At 36.2% G+C, this 24,672-nt stretch overlaps 1 protein-coding gene across 3 annotated transcripts in view; it reads left to right on the forward strand.

Annotated features, from left to right (window-relative positions):
* Positions 1–15,173, forward strand: part of st3gal3b (ST3 beta-galactoside alpha-2,3-sialyltransferase 3b) — a 59,932-nt gene extending 44,759 nt beyond the window's left edge. For all 3 annotated transcript variants that reach the window (XM_030160474.1, XM_030160472.1, XM_030160473.1), the window contains 4 exons: positions 1,969–2,115; positions 5,107–5,253; positions 13,166–14,048; positions 14,856–15,173. In XM_030160474.1, coding sequence (XP_030016334.1) covers positions 1,969–2,115; positions 5,107–5,253; positions 13,166–13,255 — 384 coding nt within the window. In that variant the 3' untranslated portion in view covers positions 13,256–14,048; positions 14,856–15,173. The remainder of the gene's footprint in view (positions 1–1,968; positions 2,116–5,106; positions 5,254–13,165; positions 14,049–14,855) is intronic.
* The last annotated feature ends 9,499 nt before the right edge of the window (positions 15,174–24,672 follow it).

Genomic DNA, 24,672 nt, shown 5'->3' on the forward strand with positions numbered 1-24,672 from the left:
CAAAGGTGGCCAGGCGGGTGCTTGACTATTTGAACAGGTGATTCCCATTTACATCTGCTGACCCTGTTGGCTTTATGCCTGTTAGGAAGTTACACTGTCAGGTGAGTCAATCACGCACAGCTAGTTTGTTATACTTTCATTTAGTTTATTAGATTATAAACTGATCACCTCTAAGAGTTTCTTCAAAAGCAGAATCAGGATTAATTGAAACTTTCTATAGCCCTGTCCTGTTGAGGGTACCTTCTTGTCACTTTGTTTATCTGTTATTTATTGGCTGCTCTATTATGTCTGAAATGAACAAATGTATTTCATTAAGGTAACATAATTTTCTTCAGGTGTTGCTGCCTGTCTGACAGGTTGCTCTACTGATCATAATGGTGATTGCGTTGTGTGTAAGAACTTGCGGTCTTCCAACACACCCTGAGGTCGAGGTGTGATTTGATCCATTTCCTTTGAGAAGCCTGATTTAACTTCAAATGTTGGTTAGAGATATTGCTTTGGGCTGTTTATATACTTACAATACAGTCCAAAACAAACAACTGCATAAAATCCTCTAAGGGTAACTTGTTTGGAGCGGCTTATTGTAAACAAACTCGTTTCATAGGTTTTTTTTTTTTTTTTTTTTTTGCCGTCATACTGAGTACAGCAGAAAGACGCAGCATGATTTTTGCAACAATGGTCCTTGAATCAGGTGTCAAACCATGGATGTTGATGTAGGGCTGCATGATTTTGGCCAAAAATGAAATGCCAATTTTTTTTCCTCTAAAAACTCGATTTTTGATTTCGATTTTGATTTCTGGGTGAAACTACAAAAGACAACAGGAGTCTTTCAGCATGTCATTTTTTTTTTTTTTTTGCAACGCACTGCTCCCACTCTGGCGTGTGATGATGTTTGAGGTGCTGAAATAAGTTGGTTGTGCTGCTGTCTTTGACTGATGCCACTTTCAGGCAGAGTTTGCAGTGAGGAACAGTTTAGTCTTATCGGAAACTTCGAAGCCGTACCAATTCCACACAACAGACTTGCTCTTGCTATTTTTACCCATGAACTTGTCACCCTCCTTAGCAAACGCCATTTGTGTACTGGTGTGTGGAGACCAAAGACTGCGGAAACCACTCTCATTGTTAGGAGGAGGAGCCTATGGTAGCCCAGAGGTGCGGCCCGGAGACACGAAAGATGAAATTCGCTTTGACGATTACCCTTTTTTAAACATTGTCCTAATTAAATAATCCGATTTCGATTAGTTGTGCAGCCCTTTGTTGAGGTATGTCAGCCTTTTTCAGCAGGTAGAGGATTGACTCATGATGTAGGCAAGCAACTTGTACAAACAGTAGTGGTTAAAAGGGCAAGTAAATCATCCAAAAAAAAGAAATCACAAAAAGAAACTGGTAAAGGCAGTTCATTAAAACTGAAAACTGCACACTTGACATCTCATTCGCCAGAACAGCCATTGTTTTTGTAGACAAATGTAAATGACCAGCTGCCAAAATGTATTTGGAAAAAATCGATTTAATAAACTGAAGATGGTATGTGAAAAGCTTTGCCATGAAAAAATACTGTTCATAGATGATTATTCTCATTTCTACCCCTCTTGCCATCATTTTAGTTTGGACTGAACAGGCTGTAGAACAGTCCCTCATCAGTGGCCGGACCCCTCACCCACTGCTCAGTGTCTCTCACACTGGGGTTATAATTACTGATGTCCTGTGAGACCCTCACCCTGACTTCATCCATTAAAGGCCCAAAAGCCATTTCCCTAATCAGTGGTAGTAGGGGTCTGGCTTCTGGTCGGCTCCTGTGTTTTATGTCAGTGTTACAGAGGATAATCTCACTTTGATGTTGGCAAACTGCAGCTGGTCGTCTGCGCCAAGGCAACTGCAACGGTGTCATCACATTGAGTTGTAAAAATGACTAATACACTTTTTTTTTTTTTGTCTGTCTCTTTCTATATTCCCCTGTCACTACTTCAGAGGGGTACAGAGGGCTTTTGGAAGTCAGTAGCCCACTACGTGCCTCGGGAGCCAAGTGAGATGAGAATCCTCAATCCGTACTTCATCCAGGAGGCTGCCTTCCAGTTCATAGGCCTACCATTTAACAACGGCCTCATGGGCAAAGGGGTAAGGCTCATGCACGCACACTCAAATGACATACATAATACATTACAAGCACCATTATTTAATGGAAATGATTTTTCATCCATCACTTTTTTTAGATTTTTAGTGGTCATACAGTATAACACCAGCCGAGATCTACATATAACATAAGTGAAGTCGGACATTTTGTGCTTTCATTATGTTTTAAATAAGGAATAAAATGGAAAGACGACAATAGAGCTTTATTAATCCCAAAGAAAATACTTGTGCCAGATGTTGTTCAAACAAATTACAATAACATAAGAAGTAATACTAAGTACAAATAGCAACAATGTGATGTATATTTAACACTGGTGCCTAGCAGGAGAACAGTCAAAGTAAGATAAATTAACAAAAACAAACTAAGAGCTAACCTCAGTAAGTGAAATCCCACATATGCTGAAAAGAGGCTTACACTTTGGCTCTTGTTTTTAAGGAAAACAGTACTTTAACATCTAGATGAGGAGGTCACACTGAACCGCACAAGTAGATTCCAAATCATTTACTCTGCTCACTGGTTTCGTGTTAGTATCCATGAGGAAAACTCAGATGAACATAATCTGTACCACTCCACTGAAAGCAATATTATCTTAACTCGGCACTGTGTACTCTCTGGCTGATACGACTTTGTGTAAATAATTGATGAAAGAAAGAAAAACACATGTTACATAAACTGGTGTCCCTGGTGTTATTTAAGGCCTTTTTCTCTAACTTCATGCATAGTCATCCCTCGTGTAAGAGGAGCTCTCCATAGGGATGCCTAGCTGATGCAGTGTGTATAGAATCTGCTGTTCAGTTGGATATTTTGCAGTTTAATTCTCCTATTTTCATATAGAAGGCTTTCTTGGAGGTAATTGCAGTGAACCTCCACTGTTTTCTGAATACAAACGAGGAGAACAACATAGATTAAGAGGAAATGCCGAACTATTTCTCGATGTTGACATTGCTGAAATGTTGAATACCTGCTTCAGACCTAGTCCAGACTAAATTCTACACTGCCCTTGTTCTTGCTTCATAATTGCTGGATCTGAAGCTAAGTCTTATTTTGTTGGTGAAATAATGTATTTTATTTGGAGGGCAATGTACCACACAGAAAGATACAAACTAAACATGTACAAATGAATCAAAGAAGCTCATGCACAGGGTCCTTGTGTTCATGTGTCTTTGATTGTTGTGCATGTGTGTTCTGTTGAAAAGTAGATGGAGAATATTGGTTGAAAATTGAAGGGGACGTGAGTTCCACCGTACCTTTGCCCCCTGGACCTGCCAGAACACCCCTGCATGAACTCCCCTCTGCAAACATGTGTTCAACATGTGGGCATCTGGCCTGAGTGTGTGTGTGTGTTTGTGGTAATTTGTGTGTGCACATTTGTATCTAGGCGTTTGCAGTGCTGTCTCATACACTGCAGGCTGCAGAGTTGTATGATTTGGCAAATTCTTCCCCTAGAACACTTTGCTGCGTCTCCCCTGACCATCGTAGTGTATGTTTATGTTTGTGGAAATGAATGAGTGGGTCTATTTGTTATACTTGTGTTTATGTTGAGTGTGTATGTGCATGTGTGTAAATTAATCTGTATTAGAAGACGCGGTAGGGGGTTGGCCAGCTGCTGGTTCAACTCCACCTACCCTGAGGGCTGCAAATCAGGGTAATGATTTAAATGAGGCCTCCCTCCACTCTTTCTTCTGGACCCGCTTTTTTCCACTTACACTCTTTTCTCTTTCTCCAACATCCAAACACACACACACACACACACACACACACAAACACACACACACAGACTTTACCCCCCCAAATTTCTGACAGCCCTAGGCGGTTAGGAAGCACAGTTCAACCCTGTAGACCACTGTGTCGTAGCAGGGGTCTGCAGGGGTTGCATCTTAGAGGTAATAGTTAATCACCAAGTGCTCAAAGTTAGTTAGCAGCAGTGGAGCAGAACAAAGACAGAAGTATAACGACGGAAGGGAGGCAGATACATGAGAGGGTGTCTCTGAACCCGTGTCAGAACACACAACATGGCCTCCAAGGGCCCTTAAATAGCCTGAAAATGGTTCACATCCAAAAGTTCAGTTTGACAGGTCTTTAAAATTTGATTATGAAGTCATTCTCTCCATTTGTCAAAAACCAACAGCTGTAACTAGAAGTAAATACTTTCCAATCCAGTTGTATTTGTAAAGCACTTTAAAATAACAGCATAACAGCAAGGTTGGCCAAAGTGCTGTACACATTTGCAATAAATAAATATACGTATTACTAAGAAATAGGACAATTTAAAAAAAAAAATAAAAAAAACAATAAAAACCGAGGACTCTTTCATCCAGTGTGAATAAGTTCATGATGCTCTGTCCTGAGAACAGAGTATTTTGGTGCTTGGCTGAAGCCTGTTGAAAATGAAAACACTCACTTTAGGAACTTAGGTTTTTAATTCACTGAAGTCACATGAGAAGTCAGAATAACAAAGTACACTAATAAAAGAAACAAGCAAACACCTGCCATTGCTCAATATTTTTCTTCAGACTCAGATTTTTTCCTCCTTTTTTGCTAATGTGGATGTGAAATGGGTCTTAAATTGCATCCATAACGGCCTCAAATTTACACAATGACAGCTGCCGAATGCTGCATAAGTTGCTCTAAAAGCTTTTGAAGAACGTATGTATGTGCAACGTGATATTGTGAAATCGCGTATCTATACGCGGCACTTTTTAATTGGCGTGTTATCTGTACGCATTATAAGCTTTCCGCATGTATGTTCACACCACGTCAAACACCACGCACTGATGGTTGCAGTTAGGGTTATGCGAACTGTAGATCTTGGTGTAAATTGACACACAATCAAATGGCGTTGAATAAAATGGGAAAGGATGAAAATGCATACGTATAGCACACCAAATACCATAAGAACTGTGTGACATACAACACTGTTTCATGAGATCAGTCTTGTTTGAGTCTGACAGCCACCATTTCTGTTTCAACCACAGAACATTCCAACTTTGGGGACAGTTGCTATAACGATGGCACTTCATAACTGTGATGAGGTGGCTGTGGCTGGTTTTGGCTACGACATGAGCATGCCCCATGCACCTCTGCACTACTACGAGACTGTCAAGATGTCCGCCATTAAAGAGGTGAGTGTCGAACACGTGAACATGGTCCGTTTCATCACCTGGTTACAGCTTTTAATTAGTGGTCAAATCTGTTGTCACAAGTCTTCAAAATAAGGAAAGCTTTCCTCATTTTTAAATACAATTCCATGTGACATGTGTAGAAGTACTTTTTGGCTTCTCCTTAACGAGTCTGGTCCCACAAGAGTAACTGAAGAAACAAAGAGCTCAAATCTTGATGAGGAGGGACCACCACTCCTGTGGAGGACGATGAAGGGGGAATTGTACTGGCCTCCAGCCAATGTATATTACTTTCAGCACAAAGCATCCACTATTTTGTCTGATGGTATTGTAAGTCTAAGAATTGTCCATGAATAAACCTTTCAGCTTTTGTTTTTAGCTGCAGAGATTTTAAGCACTGCTCTTTGGCAAGGATGAATATAGACAAGCATCTGCATTGCAATCATTTTAACACAGTTATAAAAGATAAATTGTGGCCAAGACTGTCCAACTGTTGACATTTTACTTTGAAATTAAACAAAAGTGATTTATAGTGTCTGGTTTCGGTGATTCTCTTGTGTCGTGGCCGTTACAGTTGTAAATCAACATTTATTTTTACGACGAATTTGGCCGTAACACGTCACAAAATGATGAAAGATGTGACAGTTGTAGCGGTCACTGTACCAACACACTAGCAGCCAGTGCCTTGTTTAAAAGGTCATTTTCAGAAACAGTCTCACGATGGTCTTCTGTCCTCTCCATCAGTCAAGTCTTCCTCCCGCTGTTTACACTGAACCCCAGTGGAATCAAAGATGTCACCCATGTGCTGATGCGTGTAAACCATGAGCTCAGTATGATGATAACCTTTGTCTAAACTCCCAGTGAACCTTTGGCATTTGTTATTATCACCATCTTCATCAGTGTTGTCATCATCAGCCACACATGGCTAATTAATGGGAATAGTTTTGGCCTTGTTTTCTGGAACACTTAACTACTGCCAGTCCTCACAGGTTTTTGATATCATGGAGTCGTTACATGTAATTCCATTGCTTTGGAGAAAAAAACTTTCCTGCTCTTTCCGATATTGACAGATGCTTTCAAGTTCCACAGAAAACTAAATGAAATAAAAATGTATAAGGAAATGTCCCATGCTGTCACTTCAATTTTCTCAAAACCGAACAAGATTCATAAAGATTAAAGAAATAATGAAAATGTGTACTTGTGGATTGTACTTGTAGACAAGTAAAAAAAAAGCCTCCTTTTCCCCTTATATTTCTCTTTTGTTTTCTCTAAGCAAGTATATGCAGTGATTAAAGTGCATTATTATATATCCTTTATGTAACCAAGTGAAATCCTAATGGAAATCAAAATCTTTTTCAGAGTGGCCTGGCAAAGAGAGTAGTTAAAACAAATGAACCGACACTGATAGCGTCAGTTTGTTGCTCCTTAGCTAATCATAAAGTAGCACATTATAAATAAAAATAAGCTGTAAATATCAGCATCCAGCTGTGAAGTCTTGTATCTACTAACTGCTTCTTCATCTCCCCACACTGATAGGCTTTGACATTAAATATACAAAGGCCTTTTTTAAGTTATTTTCCTCACAGAGTATGTTCAAATACGGAATGAGATTGTAGTCATTATCGAATCTGTGTAAGTGTAGAAATCATAACGGAGTTCTGTTTTCTCATATATAAAATCCATTATTTCAAAAGCGTAATTTGATCCAAGGTATAAGCAGAGTTTTTATGTTATTTGTAGGAGGCAGCAGGTAAAATCAAAGTGTTAATCACATTGTGAGAGAGTAGAGCAAACTCAATGACATCAGAAGTAAGACAAGAAATTTGCTGTCTTATAAGTCTTTACACCTGCGTAGGAGTGTGACAAGCGTGGACTGCACGGCCACAGTGGGTAAATGAAAGTTTTTCTGGGGGGTTGTCTTGACAATCCCAGATATAAAGCCTGGTTGGTTCAGGATTGTGAATAGGAAAACAAAGCTAGGTGCAGTCTTTGTGTAAAATTGTTCAACATTTCCAACACGGAGGAGGCAGTTAATGTAATCCATACGCATGTCACAACTTCCTCTCCAAACACTCATATATTTGGCGCCACCCAATGTAACACCAACACCAACCACAAGTAATGGAATTTTTTAAGTGGAAAATATGTAGAAACCCCCACAGTAATAATAATAAAAATTAAAAAAAAAACAGAAGTGAATATCACTTTGACTTTTCAACTGTGGGTTATAAACATTTCAGTTGTGATTTCAGTGGGACTCTAAACGTTGAGGCTCAGTTCCTCCTCATGATAATCTCTGATAAAACTGTAGCTTATTGTTCCGCGTGACCCATCGAAAAGGAGGTCCGACCCAGACAGGCCTCAGATAGTCTTAAACCAGAAGGATCGACCAGAGGCAGCTGCAGGACCCAACCTAGCTCGGTGCTTTTTTGTCCTCTTATTCCCCCCGTGTGACTCTCCCCCACCCTTTATTTGCTCTCTGTTCGTCTCTGCATCCCAAAGCACCACACAGGAACCGCCGGATCTGGTTACATGTCGGCCCACTGGACTCAATCCTCATAGCACAGCAGGGAGGAAAACTGGCCCAGTGTGGCTTTGTACATATACTGGATCTGCACTGCATGAATATAGTGAAACCCACACATGCATTCGGACATGTGTGTCGGTCACAGAGCATTTAAGTGTTCTTGTCAGCTAAAATTTACTTAAGGGGTCAAATGAGTGGCCATTTTTGTCAAAAAAAAAAGTTGTAAGAAATGCATACAACTGTGTTGAAATAATGCTAATACATTTGTGCACAGACTACTGATATTATTTGACAGTGGAAGCTATATTTTCTGAAATATTGGATTTTGAATAGCACGTGTATGTGAAAACTTTTGCTGGTGGACGGACGTGACATTACCCATGATGATCTGGTCAGTACCAGTACTTTATTAGTAATAAACTTATATACTTACTATTGGTAATTCTCCTATTATTCATAAATGTTAGTATTGTGGATCTAAAACAATAACAGCTGACACAAAAACACAAAATGTGGCAGTGGACGGATCTGACATGGTTGTTACAGATCCCATCATACTGATGCTCAGCAGCCATGTCACCGTTTCCACAAATGATCCCTGTGCAAAAACTAGGATCAGAATTATTTATTGTATAGTTTATCATCATACTAAAGAGTAAATAATATAGAATTGTTATTTCTTTATAAAAATGCTTATTATTAGAAAACTGTTGACTTAAAAAGTGACGTGTGACATTCTTAATGTATGTATTGGCGTAACATAAGCAGGATGGATCAGCACCATACTCCAGATTGCAACCTGTAAAAATAAAACGTGATATGTAGTATATAATCTTGTAAGAAAAAATTGGGGAATCTAAAAGAATAGAATATTTGTTTTTCATGTAAATTCAGTTAAAATATAACTTGGCCATTTGTGACATGAAAATACAGCATTAATTGTGATGAAATTGGACATTTTTGAGCTGAAAACATAGTTCATATGACCATCAACATGTGGCAACAGAACTGAAATCCTGTAAATTTGCATAACTTGCATTTACCAACACAAAGTTCCTTTGGGGATTCACTTATATTGATTTCTTATGCACAAAGACATAAATAAGACCTCTAAGCACATTTTAGCCATTGTATAAAACCGTATTTGTCCAGTGGGTCAATATGGGTGATCTTCAGGTAACTCCAGTTCAGTTGGTGTGAAATTCAGACAAATCAGACAAACTGTTTAGATTTAATCTTCATAAAGTCTCAAATGCTGAAGAGTTTGAAATTGACATTTGCACTCTGATCAAATAAACTAACATTAGAAACCAAAAACTCTCAAATCTGATACATACATGAAATTCAAGTCCATTTTACAGGACTCAAAGTGCTATTGTTGATGCAATTGCTGTTAAACGTGCAATCACATCACAAAGTAAGAAAGTATGCGTGGTCTTCTCCTTTTTAAGTACTTACTGGATGTGGGATTCACTCATGTGCAGCAAGTGAAAGTTGTTTTTGTCCATGTTCATCCACTTTCCCAGACATGGATTAGGTTCAGTCTGAGACTAAAAGAAACAATCAAAATCTTCTCTGGAAATAGGTTTTAGTCTAGAACTGAGTTAAAACCATATCTGGGAAACAAACCCTTTGTGTTTATGTTTCAAACTGTTTTTATGACCTTTTTTGGTTTTAGTTTGGACAGATTTTAGCTCTGTCCAGCAAACATTTTAAATATTGCATAAAATTCAATGATGAATCAGGGACCTATTCATCATCAGTTTTTGAGTGAATAAATTCAGCTCTGTGTTGTTGTCAGAAGGTGGTGTTACAGACTACATTACACAAAGCTGTAATTAACAGAGAACAAGTGGAGCCTTTTGTTGCTTTATGAAAACTAATTGTTGCTAAGACCGTCAGTGTTTTTTGTTGATGGGAAAAAACAGGTGAAATTGTCACAGGGTTTGTACGGGTGCTTGAAATCCTTGAAAATGTTTGAATTTCTATGTTGTGTTTTCAAGGTCTGAAAAGTGAATTGAATTTTAGTTAAAGTGCTTGAAAGTGCACACAATTATAACTCTGTGATTTTTTTTATTTATTTATTTATTTATTTATTTATTTATTATATTAACTCTACCAGGTTAGATCCTAAGCCAAAGCTACTTACATAGAGGTTATACATTTAGAAAAATAAAACTTATTGTCAAAAAAGAAAATTACCAGGTGCTCTCAGGTCGACTCAGGTACATTTTTATTTTAATCTTTGTCTCCATGTGGGTGTGCCTGAAGAACACCAAATGGCCTCCCTTTTTTTTTTTTTTTTGGATAAAACTTGTTCTTTTTTTTTTTTTTTTTTTAATACTTTATTTTTGACAGATTTAAAATTTTTTAACAAACAGACAATAAATTGAAAATGCAAAGACATAAGAAGAGCGTCAACAACCACAGGTGGGACAGCATCAAAACTTAAAGTACAATGGTAACAAAGCAGGTCAATGAGTCACAATATTCCTCCATCAGAAGAGGGTTGAGTTAGCTATGGTATTGTCCTGTTTCAGTCCATTTCAGATGTATTCTCATGTTGCATCAGATCATGTCCACATGTGCCAAACGGTTCCTCTGTGACATCACATTGTATTCAATGTATTCAAGGAGTTTCATACATTTTGCTATTCAGGGCTCAAAATTAACTTTTTGACCTAGGAGCACTGTGCTCCTAACCCTAAAAAGTTAGGAGCACAGGCTAAAATCTAGGCGCACCACTATTATATAAAAAATTTGGAGAACAAGCAAAACTCTTGGCCATACCAAGTAATATTCCTATATGTATTTAAGCAATGTTAACAACCTAGAATAAAGTATTTGAATAGAGTATGAAAGAAAAAGCTTACATTGACACAGGTGCAAAACAATTGTCAATGTGTGGTATATACTTTAGTTGGTTCTTGGAGAAGAAAGACGAATCACACCATTATTTGCAACAACCAACTTTTTTATTTCATGGCCTAAAGGCCCTTAGTCACTGTGGTCTACACCACGCCTGAAGTCAGGTCTCCTTGACCTGGTGCCCCTTAGTCACTGTGGTCTGCACCACGACGCCTGAAGTCAGGCCTCCTTGACCTGGTGCCAGAGTGTAGGTACTTCCTGACCGCTGGCAGTGCATCGAAGTCATGCAGTGTTGGACCATCCGCAGAGATGCGCATGCGAGGGGGCGGGGACTAGATTTTCCGCTTCAGTCAGCGAGGCGTGGAGCTTGTTTATTTTCAGCTGACGAGTTACTTCTGCAGCCATTATTCTAGGCGCACGTATTAATTTTCGCTCATTTTTTTATTGGCGCACCGTGCGATTGTAATCTCAAAAACAGTCACACTACCGAAATTCTCAGGCGCATGCGACCGTAATTCAGTCGCAGTCACGAGCCCTGCTATTACATGTATTTAAGGACATACATCCACCTACAAGTCTACAAATACAAGCATATGTACAGATTGTTGTTGCACACAGACGACTACATACTGGTATCCCCATGGATACACATACACCTACTGACATGATTATCCTTCCACTATTTTCATAGACATTTGTGCACAGTTTCCAGGAGTGCACACTTAGACATGTTGATAATGAAACACACAGATGTTGAGATATATGTGAATTTTTCAGGGGAACAATAAGGTATTGTCCTATTGGGGTGTCTCATCTTTTAGGATAGTTGTCCATTTTTGGCAATAATTAGTACATTTGTCCAAATTAAAGGTGCTGGAGACTTTCGTGACCAATTTTTCATCAAATCTGTAAAACCTCAGTCATAGCCTAAGTATCACAAATCTGTAAGTCTTTCTGTCATTACTCACCTGAATCTCTTGCGTTACGGTGAACAATTTCGAAGTGCCATCCACCATAAACAAAATGTGTGTTTACAGAGTCGGGAGTTAACTCGGACATCCTCAGAATTTTGACGTGCATTGTGGGAAGCGAAGGCTCACGCCGCCGTCTGACGGTGACAGCAGCAGCGTGAGCATATATTATATGGATGAAACACGACACGGAAACAGCTGAAACGCAGAAACGGCTGGAGGAATATGCATAGAAGGAAGGGAGCTCCTGCCGTTTCCACGTCGTCTGTAGCAGCTGCCACTGCCAGACAGAGGCGCAAACCAGCATTTCCCACAATGCATTTAGCAATACAATTCCAAAGATGCCCAAGTGACCTACTGGATCTGAATGTAAACACAGTTTATTTATGATGGATGACATTTCGAAATTGTTCACCATAATGCAAGAGATTCAGGTGAGTAATCACAGAAAGACTTACGGATTCGTGATACTTAGGATATGACTGAGGTTTTACAGAGCTGATGAAAAATCGGTCACAAAAGTCTCCAGCACCTTTAAGGTTCAAGGAGAAATTTGTGTTGTCCTTCAGTATCTAAAATGTTTGCCATTGTGAAACATAATTTTTTGATGTTTATAGCATAATACAATGTACATCACTGTGATAAAAAGTGAAAAAAATAATCCTGAGTATAAATATTCCTGTAGATATATATTTTACCCCAGCGATAAGGTGCTGTACTGGAAAATTGACCTTGAAAAATGTGTACGAACCCTGAAGTCTGAACTTATTCATGTTTCTTTCTCCTGTAAAAAATATTAACTCTTACTTTTTTTTTTTAACCCTTTCATGCATAGTGGTCACTGCAGATGACAGTTATTCTACAGCTTTTCTCTTGTGTATTCATGGATTTTGTTTTAGTTGCATATCAACCAACACAGTGGATACTTACGCACCATCCCATAATAGACTGCAATTCATACTGTTACTGTAACTTTGCAGTTTTTGAGAAACCTGATCTGTAGCAACAGATTTTAGTGTAAATCAATTGCTAATTTTTATTAGACTGTAATTAACATTTTTTTAAAACAAGAAGTTGTTGTGTTTTGTTGTTTTTTGCATATTATTTGAGTGCGTAATAACTACTAATATAGTATGTTAAAACGTGAGAAAACATCAGATTAGCAACATTAAAAAAAACATTAATTTCATGGTTTTCACACAGTATGACAGTAAATGCATGTTTCTTTACTTCAAAAATTAAACACATGGTGTCCAGCTAAGTGGACATTTTTGTAACTTCCTGAAAAATAGGTTCATTAAAAAAAAAAAAAAATTCAATCACATTGTGTTTTTCATGCCTAAAAAGGAATAAAAACACTCAGGAAAAAAATCTTGATGAAGGTTCTCATAATTCATGCATGAAAGGGTTAAGGAAAGCAGTCTTGATGTTTTCACTTACCTGAGTTCATCAACTTTTTAATGCATAAAAATATTGATGGAAGTGCAGCTGATCACACGGCTATCTCATTACATGTAGTAGATTAAACTCATTTTCTCTTTTTCCACAGTCATGGACACATAACATATCTAAGGAGAAGGAGTTCCTGCGCAAACTGGTGAAAGCCAATGTCATCACAGACCTGACCAACGGAATCTGAGTTTACACACACCGACAGTCTCCTTCTGCCTTTCCCAAAGGACTACAAAACAGGATGCTGGGAAATGGATCAAGTAGGGGGAGGAAGAACCCCTCGGGTGGCCTTCGCACTGCCGGGGTTTTTATATCAAAAGAGATTATTTTAAAAAAAAAAGAAAAAGCTAAAGGAGGGTTTCTGTGTAGAGATGCACTCACATGTGCCTTCAGAACCAAAGACTCCTGCTGATTAAAGCAGGGGGGGGCGTGGGCGTGGGGAGGACTGGGTCTGCCTGCTCTCTGTCTCATCAAAGACAGACACAGCAAAGCTCCGCCGGCCCCGTACATTCAGTTTGACGTTTACCACTTTGTACCCCCGAGCATCACATGAATGAATAGAGAGAGCAGGAGTGACATGTTACCGTACAGATGTGAGGATTTAGTCCGACTTATGGACTAACCGGACGAGGACGGAGAGGAGTGAAAAAGGACTGAAACGGAGACGCTTGCAGGGTTGGGCTGAGTATTAGCAGTGCCAAACGTACCTCGTACAAAGGAGAGGTGGTCCTCCTCTCCTTTTGCTGCCTGAATGTATTCACTTTCCTCAGTGTAAATATCAAAGATTTTTACTGTGCTTTCTACCGAGCTGCAGCAACACCCCTCCCCTTCCCCCTCCCACCCCGCGCATCTGCTATTTATTCATTCCCTCACTTTTTTAATGTCTAGGGTCCAAAACTAACACCTGCCAAACCACTGACAGTAGGATATAGCGAGGGTCACCTGCCACGTTTTAGGGTTTTATATTATATACAGCACAGGTGTCAAACATGCGGCCCAGGGGCCAAATCTGGGCTACCAAAGGTTCCATTCCGACCCGTGGGATGAAAGTGCAAAAATTAACCTGAACAGTCAAGGTTGTCCAAGTCCTTTAGGTTCAGGTTCCACATACAGACCAATGTGATCTATAGTAAAAATAACAGCACAGTAACCCATAAGTAATGACAACTACACATTTTCTTTGTGAAAAATTATGTTAAAAAATTTAAGTGAAAAAAATAACATGACACTGAAAATATTTACATTTACAAAACTATTCTTTCACAATAAAATGCAAATAAATACATTAATAAAAAACAAAGATGAACACCCCAAAATGTGCAATTTGAACAGTATTTCGCCTTTTACTAAATGTATCGTGCATTTATGGATCCACTGTGATCTGTAGTTGTGTTAATAATAAGAGATGGAATATTGTAGAAATTGTTCAAATTTTAGTTCCAAACTCCAAAATTGTAACAATATTCTGCCTGTTACCAAATATTTATGAAACATTGTGTGTAATGTACATGTATCAATAATAAGTCGAGGCATAATATTGTTAAAATTGCACAAATTTTTCAAATGAAATTTCTGTTTTTTCAGGTTATTCACCTCTTTTGTAAAATGTAAATAATTTCATAATTTAATTGTTTGGGTTTTTTTGGACTAAAACATAAAAGAAAAAGTTGGATTTGTCATTATTTTTAGGTTATTAAGTCATTATTTGACTGGTCTGGCCCGCTTGAGATCAAATTGGGCTAAATATGGCCCCAGACCTAAATCAGTTTGACACCCCTGATATACAGTGATCAACTAATGTGTTTGTTTTTTTGTTTTTTGTTTTTTTCAGGAAAAATATTGATTAGTACTCAAGAAAATTGATCAATAATTTGGTGTTTCTAGCACAAAATGATGAAATGCTTTAACGCTGATATAAGACACGAGTAAAGCAAATTAATCAAGTAAAAAAAATGTAATAGGATTTATTATATATTATTAGGTTTCCTTATTGAGCTATAACTGCCCATAAACATGACTGTGCTCATGTCTTTTCCTGTGATTTCTTGATGTGGCACTTTTCCTATCATTATAAGCCTTAGGTGAAGCACCAAATCCAAATTAAAGCAAAATCAATGTGAAAAGCATTAAAACTAAAAGATTTTTTCCCCCAAGATGCTGTGGATGCCTGTTTGTCCCCAGTGGGGTTTTTTTCAAGCTTCTTGGGGGTTATTCTAAGGTCTAACTCCAACATTTTTTGCACAGATATGGTCAGAATAATGGTCATAAAATTGTCTATCATTATATACGTATATTTTGAGGGGGGGTTGTGTGACTATGTCTTCCTGAAACTTAGAGAAAATGTATTCATTTTAAAATTATGTGAAAATGAAAAATTCTCCATAATGAAAAAAACAGTATATTGAGTAAAAGTAGGAAACTATTATAAGCCAATAAAAGACACTTTTTTGATCATTTCAGTTATTTTAAGTCCTTATAAACTTTACCAGCTCTGGCAGGTGAGCCCAAAACGTTAAATCCACCTCGTCCCTCTGCGTTCTTACTCGTCCACCCTTATGTCTCCTCTTCTAACGTTCTTCCTGGTTCATGTCATGGTACTATCTTCATCACTTCATCAGCTCAGACATACGGTGACGTGTCTCATCCTGGTCAAACAGAGTTGAACCGGACGACATGGAGCTGCGTCCCTTTTCCGACGTCCTGTTGCTGCAGATTTCTCTCGTTCTTCTGTTATCGGTGAAATCTTGGATTGTAGAATATAAATGAGTATATTTTTGTTTTTAGGTTGATTTGAATTATTTATTTTGTTACGAATTCCCTACGTTTCGGTCACAGGCAGGCCTGCTTCCTGTTAGTTTGTTCAGAAAAGACACAGACATATGCATTTGTGTTCATTTTGTATTCGACACCATGTGCTTCCTTCCAGACTGTACGGTCTTCTACGTCGTTGCAGAAGCAGTGTTGATTAAATTTATAAATTAACCTTTTTTTTTTTCTAATTGGCTAAGTGTTAAATGTTGTCAGTCAGAGGTCCATTGTTTATGTGCTCCATGACACTTTTGTTCATTTGTCTGCTCATTTGTGAAGATGAACTTCAATTTATGTGTTGCTTCTAAATGTTTAGAGCAGGGGTGTCAAACTCATGTTAGTTCAGGGGCCACATAAAGCCCAATATGACCTGTAGTAGGCCAGCTCATTAAAATAATAACATAATAATACATAAATAATATCAATTCCAAAATTTCTGTGTCTAATTTCTATGTTTTACAGTGAAAAAAGTAAGATTATATTATTAAAATTTTTACATCTACAAACTATACTTTAAAAAAATGTGGAAAAACATGAACAAACCATGACCAAAATGAAATTTATTAAGAAAAAAAGTGCAATTTTAACAATTTATGCCATTATTTGGCCTCAGCTTCTCATTTTTACATGTTCATTACAACGCACAGATCTCAGTGGATCTACAAATGCACAAAACATTTAATAACAGACAGAATATTGGTACAGTTACTCTTAAATCTCATAAGACATTTCAGGTTGTTCATATTTGTTCAGGTTTTTCACATTTTTTGTAAAAAGCTAGTTTGTAAATGTTAACATGTTTGTGTAATTTAACTTTTTTTTACACTAAAACAAAGAAAAATATGTGGTTTTCATTACTTATAGTTTATTATGATAGTATTTTACTGGTCTGACCCACTTTACATGGAATTGAACTAAATTTATTTTGACATCCTTGATTGTTAATATCATCAGTGTAGTTTTTTTTATTTCAGTAATTCGTCCCACGGGCCGGATTGGACCCTTTGGTGGGCCGGTTGTGGCCCCCGGGCTGCATGTTTGACACCCCTGGTTTAGAGCATGACTGCAGTATGAGTGAATCCTCTGTGATATTTGCTTTTTTCTCAGATAAACAGGTGGTGATCATGCCTTTGCACTTTGACAGTGGAGGTTCTGCCACATGGTTTTCAGTATTTCAGCGCTGCAACCCGCATGGCGACTGTTCAGTATTACGCAATCCAACCTTTTTGCTTTTCCTTCTGCTTCCGCCTAAAGACAATGTGAGAATGTTTAAACTGTCATTTTCTCATATGAATGCGATAATCAGCTTTATACTGTACTGTGGTGGTGGATTCAAAACATTGCTTCACCAAAGCAGAGTTTTCTCTTTATTTTAAACAGGGTTTTTTTGTTGTTGTTGTTGTTGTTGTTGTTTTTTGCATTTTCTTCTTGTTTTCACGTCTACTTTTTCATCACATATTTACTGTACAATCAGATGTACAGCGTCACTTCCATTACCATCAGTCAGTCAGCTGCTTGATTTTGTTTGATTTTCTCAAACCCTGCTGGGATTGTACAGGAATGTGTCCCTTTGAGAGTTTTAACACAGTCCTCTGGGTTTAAAGGGTTAGCTCTGATTTTTTTGAAGTGGGGTTGTATGAGTTATTTATCCATTTCTTGTCTACAATAGATGGACAGTTTGGAAAAGCAGACAGGAGCCTCGGGATGGAAGTTAAATAATGTAATACTAAAGAAAAATTAATCAGAGGGAAAAAATGGAAATTTAGAAATGCATTACCATATCGGATCAAGTTCTCACAGCTGTCAGTTACCTGTTTTTTTATTATTATATTATTGTAACTGATGGATTTTTTTCTGAATGATGCCAAAAAAAAAAGATATACCACCTATATTTAGAATATTTTTGTCAATTTGCTTCCATGTCTGACACCTGATTCTTTGGATACAATGTCGGAGCCTCAGTCTGTTAATACTTTTACACACCAGGGGCGTGATTTAAAAAAAAAAAAAAAACGACAGAAAACTAACCACACCAACAGTGATTCGGGCTTGTGACTGTTGCAATGCTTGTTCAGTAAAAGATTTGGATATATCTGTGGCTGATCAACATCACCACGATTATCTGCAGCCTCTGATTCTGATCCAGAATCTTCTTTTCCTCTGGGTCTGTGTTCAGCGTCCAAGTAAAAAGTCACACATGTGCAAACTTGTACTTGATTTTTTTTCTTTTTGCAGAATAAAAAAGAAAAGCAGGAAAAACAAAGATCTAAGTACAACAAATTGTGCAGATGACACCAAAAACCGCAAGAGATTTCTAAAACTAAACAAACAATAAGACGATAACCAAAGAAAACACATATAGACTATTAGGATGGGATTTTTTATTTATAGTTCCGTAATTGTTCCGCACTTCATTGTTTTAACCATTTGTAATTTTTTCATACTAGAAATCAATGGCTCCAAGTCCATCATTGTTGTTGTCACATGACATCCAGTCAACAAATGATTGGTTTATGCCTTTATTCGCATTATGAAAGCTCAAAAAACTTAACTTGCTCCGAAAAATTAAATGGCTGCAATTTCTCTTAGAAATATTTGCAATCTATGTGAAGTACTCATGTTATAAGCAGCTGTCTGGGTAAAATATATATATATATACATATATATATATATATATATAAATGACAAATATATTAATAGCCCCTGATGTGTAAAGACTTAGCATCTCTACATGACAAAACCACTGTGTTCTTCAAAACAGTCTGGTGTTTGGCTTTGAAAAGAGTGATCCTAAAGTTTCAGATCATCTTTGGACAGGAAAAGTGGTAACAATATTCTAAATATAACCTAGACTTTAACTTGTAGGGATTTTTTTTCGGTATGTACAGTCACAGAAAAAAATTATTAGACCATCAAAAGTCATCCAAAACAATGGTTATGCAATCAAGTACTAACACCTGTGTGTATCATGTGACTAAAACAGACAGAAAAGAAAACATGACTAAAAGCACTGTTTTTGTCAGTACAATGCCATAACTATTAATGTAAACTGAAGTGATTTTGGTTATTATCAAGAAATCCAATCCAACTTTATTTATAAAGCAATTTAAAACAACTGCAGTGGACCAAAGTGCTGGACAGAAGAAATAATTAAAACCAAAATAGAAGAATAAAATACAGAATAGATATAAAGGCATAGAAACTGTACAAAAAGGAAAAAGTGCTATACAGAATTATAAATAAAACCCAAATAAAAGAATAAAATATAAGATAGATTAAAAAGTCATACAATTTAAAAACAACAAAATAGATAGATAAATAAATAAGAACAATAGAATAAAGATAATACCTTCAAACATCTCACATGGTTTCAAAAGCCAAGGAGAAAAGATGGGTTTTAACATGGAAAACAGACAGATATCATCTCTGAAATTCAACTCTTCTGAGCTAATTTTGTTGTTATCATTATATTTGTCCAAACAAATGTACCTTTAGTTGTACCAGGCATTAAAACGAACAAGAAATTGAAGAAAACAAGGGTGGTCTAATAATTTTTTCCATGACTGTATATAAATGTAGCATTTTGCAGCGCTCCTGCTTCTCTTCTCCACTCTGAATATCTCCAGTGTTTCATGACTGCCTCATACAAACCCACTCAGATTATCCAGACTCGCCCTTTAGTGACATGGGAAGGTTTCTGGAAGCCAAGGCCCAGCTGGAGCCTTTCAGATCCCAGGTACATGGATCATCCGACCATTGCACTACCATGAGGCGCTGTCAGTGCCTTACACCTCATCACCTGGAAACTGTAGCGAGGAGTTCGACACAGGAAATAAGAAAAATCTGTGTATCATTCGTTCATTCGTTTTTTCAATTTAAAACCAAAAATCAAATTCATTTTCAAAACCAGAATGAAAAACAGGTAACGGTTCATTTTTCCATTGCGCGATTTTGTGCTCAAATGAAAAATGGAAAAAACGGATAACGACCGTTTCATTCGATTTTGCTATTTTCAGTACAGTTAGGGTGTCTGACCCAGAAGTTGTCGTTAATCCATGTATCATTCGTTCATTCGTTTTTCAATTTAAAACCAATAATCAAAAAAACAAAAAGACCACTCGTTTTTTTGTTTTTCATTTTCAAAACCACAATGAAAAACTGATAACGGTTCGTTTTTCCGTTTCCCAATTTTGTGCTCAAATGAAAAATGGAAATAACGGACAACGAACGTTTCATCCGATTTTGCTTTTTTCAATATAGTTCAGTTGTCTGACCCGGAAGTAGTCATTACTAGGGAAAAAGTAAAGAAAAGGAATTTTCTGAATTAACGAGATACTGTTTTCTAAAAAAAATTAAATTTGGCTCTGTTTTTCTGAATTAATTAATTCAGAAAAACAGCCGAATTAATTTTTTTCTGTGAATGCAATACACTTCCGTACGTACCAAACAGCTGCTTAATTATAGAAAAATATTCCTCCAGTCCGGCCATGATTCCGTTTGTTTATTTTTTCCCTAGTAATGATTACTTCTGGGTCAGACAACTTAACTATACTGAAAATAGCTAAATCGGATGAAACAGTCGTTATCCGTTTTTTTCATTTGAGCACAAAATTGGGAAATGGAAAAACAAACCGTTTTCAGTTTTTCATTCTGGTTTTGAAAATGAAAAACAAAAAAACAAGTCATTTTTTTGTTTTTTGATTTTTGGTTTTAAATTGAAGAACGGATGATACACGGATTGTCGTTACTAGGGAAAAAAATAGACAAATGGAATCATGGCCGGACTGGAGGAATATTTGGCTATAATTAAGCAGCTGTTTGATACGTACGGAAGCGTATTGCATTCATACAAAAAAATAAATTCGGCTCTGTTTTTCTCAATTAAGATAATTTTCTTGTTAATTCAGAAAAACAGAGCCGAATTAAATTTTTTTCAGAAAACAGTATCTCATTTATTCAGAAAAAGAGCCAAATTTATTTTTTTGTGTGAATGATATATGCTTCCGTATCAAACAGATGCTTAAATATAGCAAAATATTTCTCCATGATTCCGTGTGTTTACTTTTTCCCTAGTAACGACTACTTTCGGGTCAGACAACTGAACTATATTGAAAATAACAAAATTGGATGAAACGGTCGTTATCCGTTTTTTCCATGTTTCATTTGAGCTCAAAATCGGGAAATGGAAAAACCAACCGTTAACTGTTTTTCATTCTTGTTTTGAAAATGAAAAACAAAAAAACCGAGTCATTTTTGGTTTTAAATCGAATAACGAATGAACAAATGATACACGGATTTAGAAACCACGGCAACCGACCGATTACGTCATATCAAGTCAGGACCGATCACTTCTCATATTTGTGATTTGGGACCATTTTGTGTTTGTGCTGCTGTATATACATTATATACAGTTTAAAGAAGACTTGAAGCCCTGTACTGGTGGTTTTGTATTTGTCTTAGCCATTCCACAACAAATCGACATCTGTATTTTAAATGTTAGCTGCTAAACTGCAACCGTCGAATGCAAGAAATCATAAAATTCACTTGAATGTTTGCAAGATTTTCTAATGAAACCACCGTGGCTCATCCGTTCTGTTCATCGGCAGCTGACTGTTTATGCTTGAATGAAAGTTGTAAACTGGTCCCTGATGACAGCAGCAGTAGCATATCATCATAACCTTATCACAGGTAGATTTTCATTGTTTTGGTGAAATTATCAGCAACCAGTGGCTTCAAATAATTTAACTTTGGAAATGGTTGTTTGTTTGAAATATGTGCAATTTGTACAAACCACCAGTAAAGTCTCGAAAACTTTGAGACGAAGCAGATTGTAGTTGGAGTCCTCTTTTTTTTTTTTTTTTTTTTTTTCTAAATAAATGCTGGAAGATTTACATGGTTTGGGCCCAAATCCCTCCTCTAATAAATAATCTGTTAGTAGAACATTATAAATTCATTTCTGCAACTCAATAAATAAGTTTGTATTGGATATTTGCCTGTGCATGTTTGACTCATTCTGTGGAGCAAATGGATATATTTTTCCTAGTTAGCTCAGTTTGGATCTGTTTTATTTTTGATTATGTCTTACTGTGTATATACATATTCCTGTACACTGTGAATTTTCAGTATATAGTAAATATTTTTGATGTACTTTAGTCTACTTTTCTGTTTTATATCAACAGACATGCTTCACTTTTCATCCATTCAACCGAAACATACAGTGGTTGAAAAAACTTTTTGGACACCCCATATATCATCATATATCATATTAAGAATCACTCTGAACTCTGCAGAGTATCATTTCATTCACCAATCCAACATGATTCTGTCTGCACGTGCTCTGTTGCATTCAGGTCAAAACTGAATCAAACACATTCAGGATTTGACATGTTAGACTGTCAACAATTTAGTTCTGTTAATTACCCCCACCCCCGAAGGAGAGGAGAGGGGTATTGTTTTTGGTTCAAAACTGCTTGAATTCATACCAGATTGGGTTTATATATTGCCAGTGACCCAGAATAGAGCTCATTACATTTTGGGAACAGTAGGTCAAAGTTATTTTTTTTTAATTTCTCAATTTTTTTCCCCATTTACTTATAATAGGTGAAATTTCAAATGTCTGTAGAAGCAAAATTATAGGTTGAATTCATACCAAATTGGGTTCATAGATTGCCAATGACCAGGAATAAGTGTCATTGCATTTTGGGAAAAACAGGTCAAAGTTTCAATTTTTAGTGATTTTTTTTTTTTTTTTTCTTCCACATTTACTTATAATGAGTGAAATTTCACATGACTGTAGCAGCAAAACTATTGACTGAATTCATGCCAAATTGGGTTTATAGATTGCCAGTGACCAGGAATAAATGCCATTACATTTTGGGAAAACTAGGTCAAAGTTTCAATTTTTAATGAATTGTTAATTTTTTTTCCCCATTTACTTATAATGGGCAAAATTTCAAATGTCTGTAGCAGCCAAACTATCATTTCAATTCATACCAAATTGGGTTTATAGATTGCCAGTGACCAGAATAAATGTAATTACATTTTGGGGAAAAATAGGTCAAAGTTTAAATTTTTAGTGATTTTTTTTTTTTTTTCTTCCACATTTACTTATGAGTGAAATTTCACATGACTGTAGCAGCAAAACTATTGACTGAATTCATGCCAAATTGGGTTTATAGATTGCCAGTGACCAGGAATAAATGCCATTACATTTTGGGAAAACTAGGTCAAAGTTTCAATTTTTAATGAATTGTTAATTTTTTTTCCCCATTTACTTATAATGGGCAAAATTTCAAATGTCTGTAGCAGCCAAACTATCATTTCAATTCATACCAAATTGGGTTTATAGATTGCCAGTGACCAGAATAAATGTAATTACATTTTGGGGAAAAATAGGTCAAAGTTTAAATTTTTAATGAATTTTAAATTGTATTTTTTTTTTCCCCATTTACTTGTAATAGGTGAAATTTCAAATGTCTGTAGCAGCAAAACTATTGGTTGAATTCATACCAAATTGGGTTTATAGATTACCAGTGACCAGGAATATATGTCATTACATTTTGGGAAAAATAGGTCAAAGTTTCAATTTTTAATGATGTTTTGTTTTGTTTTTTCCCATTTACTTATAATGGGCGAAATTTCACATGTCTGTAGCAGCAAAACAATTGGTTGAATTCATACCAGTTTGGGTTTATAGATCGCCAGTGACCCAGAATAGAGCTCATTACATTTTGGGAACAGTAGGTCAAAGTTCTTTTTTTTTTTTTTTTTTTTCAAAAAAAAAGTTTCCATTTACTTATTATAGGTGAAATTTCAAATGTCTGTAGCAGCAAAACTATTGGTGGAATTCATACCAAATTGGGTTTATAGATTGCCAGTGACCAGAAATAAGTGTCATTACATTTTGGGAAAAACAGGTCAAAGTTTCAATTTTTATTTATTTTTATTTTTTTCCCCATTCACTTATTATGGACTAAATTTCACCTGTCTATAGCAGCAAAATTATTGGTTGAATTCATACCAAATTGGGTTTATAGATTGCCAGTGACCCAGAATGGATGTGGTTACATTTTGGATAAAGTAGGTCAAAGTTCAAATGTATTATGAATTTTTTTACATCTTTTTTTTTTTCTCCCATTCACTTATAATGGGCAAAATTCCAAATGTCTATAAAAACATCAATTTTGTTTCAATTTACTTCAAACTTGGCACATATATAGAGGCAATTGAAATGCTTTTTTCCCAACTTTACTGAGAACATTTGAGTATACAGAACAAAAATTTGAACAAATAACAAGCTGTCAAAAGGGAAAAAGCATTTGACCGTAGAAGTTTAAGAAAATAATGCATAGATTTAAAGATACAAAGCATAATATACAAATAATAGTATAAAAAAAGTAAATAAATAAAAATAACAAATCTGACAGATATGAATAAATAAATGCAACAGAGAGTTCAGTCAATATTAAAGAATTGTTCATAAATAGCCAAGGTATAAGAGCTTTTTTTTTATTTTTTATTATAGATAAATTCTAAAGATTTAATACAATTTTCAAATTCCAATAGGAAGGTTTTAAACTTTGGGTGTGTTTTAGTATATTTGTTTTTATGTATATGGAATTTTCCAAATAAGATGAACAAATTTACAACAAATTCTAAATTGTGAATATCATGTTTAAAATATGTAATTACATTTTGGAATGTTATAGTTATCTTATTATTACTTTTAGATATGATATATTTTTCAACTTTGGACCAGAAATTAAAAGAATGTTCACATAAAAAGCATAAGTGTAG

This window comes from Sphaeramia orbicularis, chromosome 17 (assembly GCF_902148855.1).
Source record: "Sphaeramia orbicularis chromosome 17, fSphaOr1.1, whole genome shotgun sequence".
Taxonomy (NCBI): Eukaryota; Metazoa; Chordata; class Actinopteri; order Kurtiformes; family Apogonidae; genus Sphaeramia; species Sphaeramia orbicularis.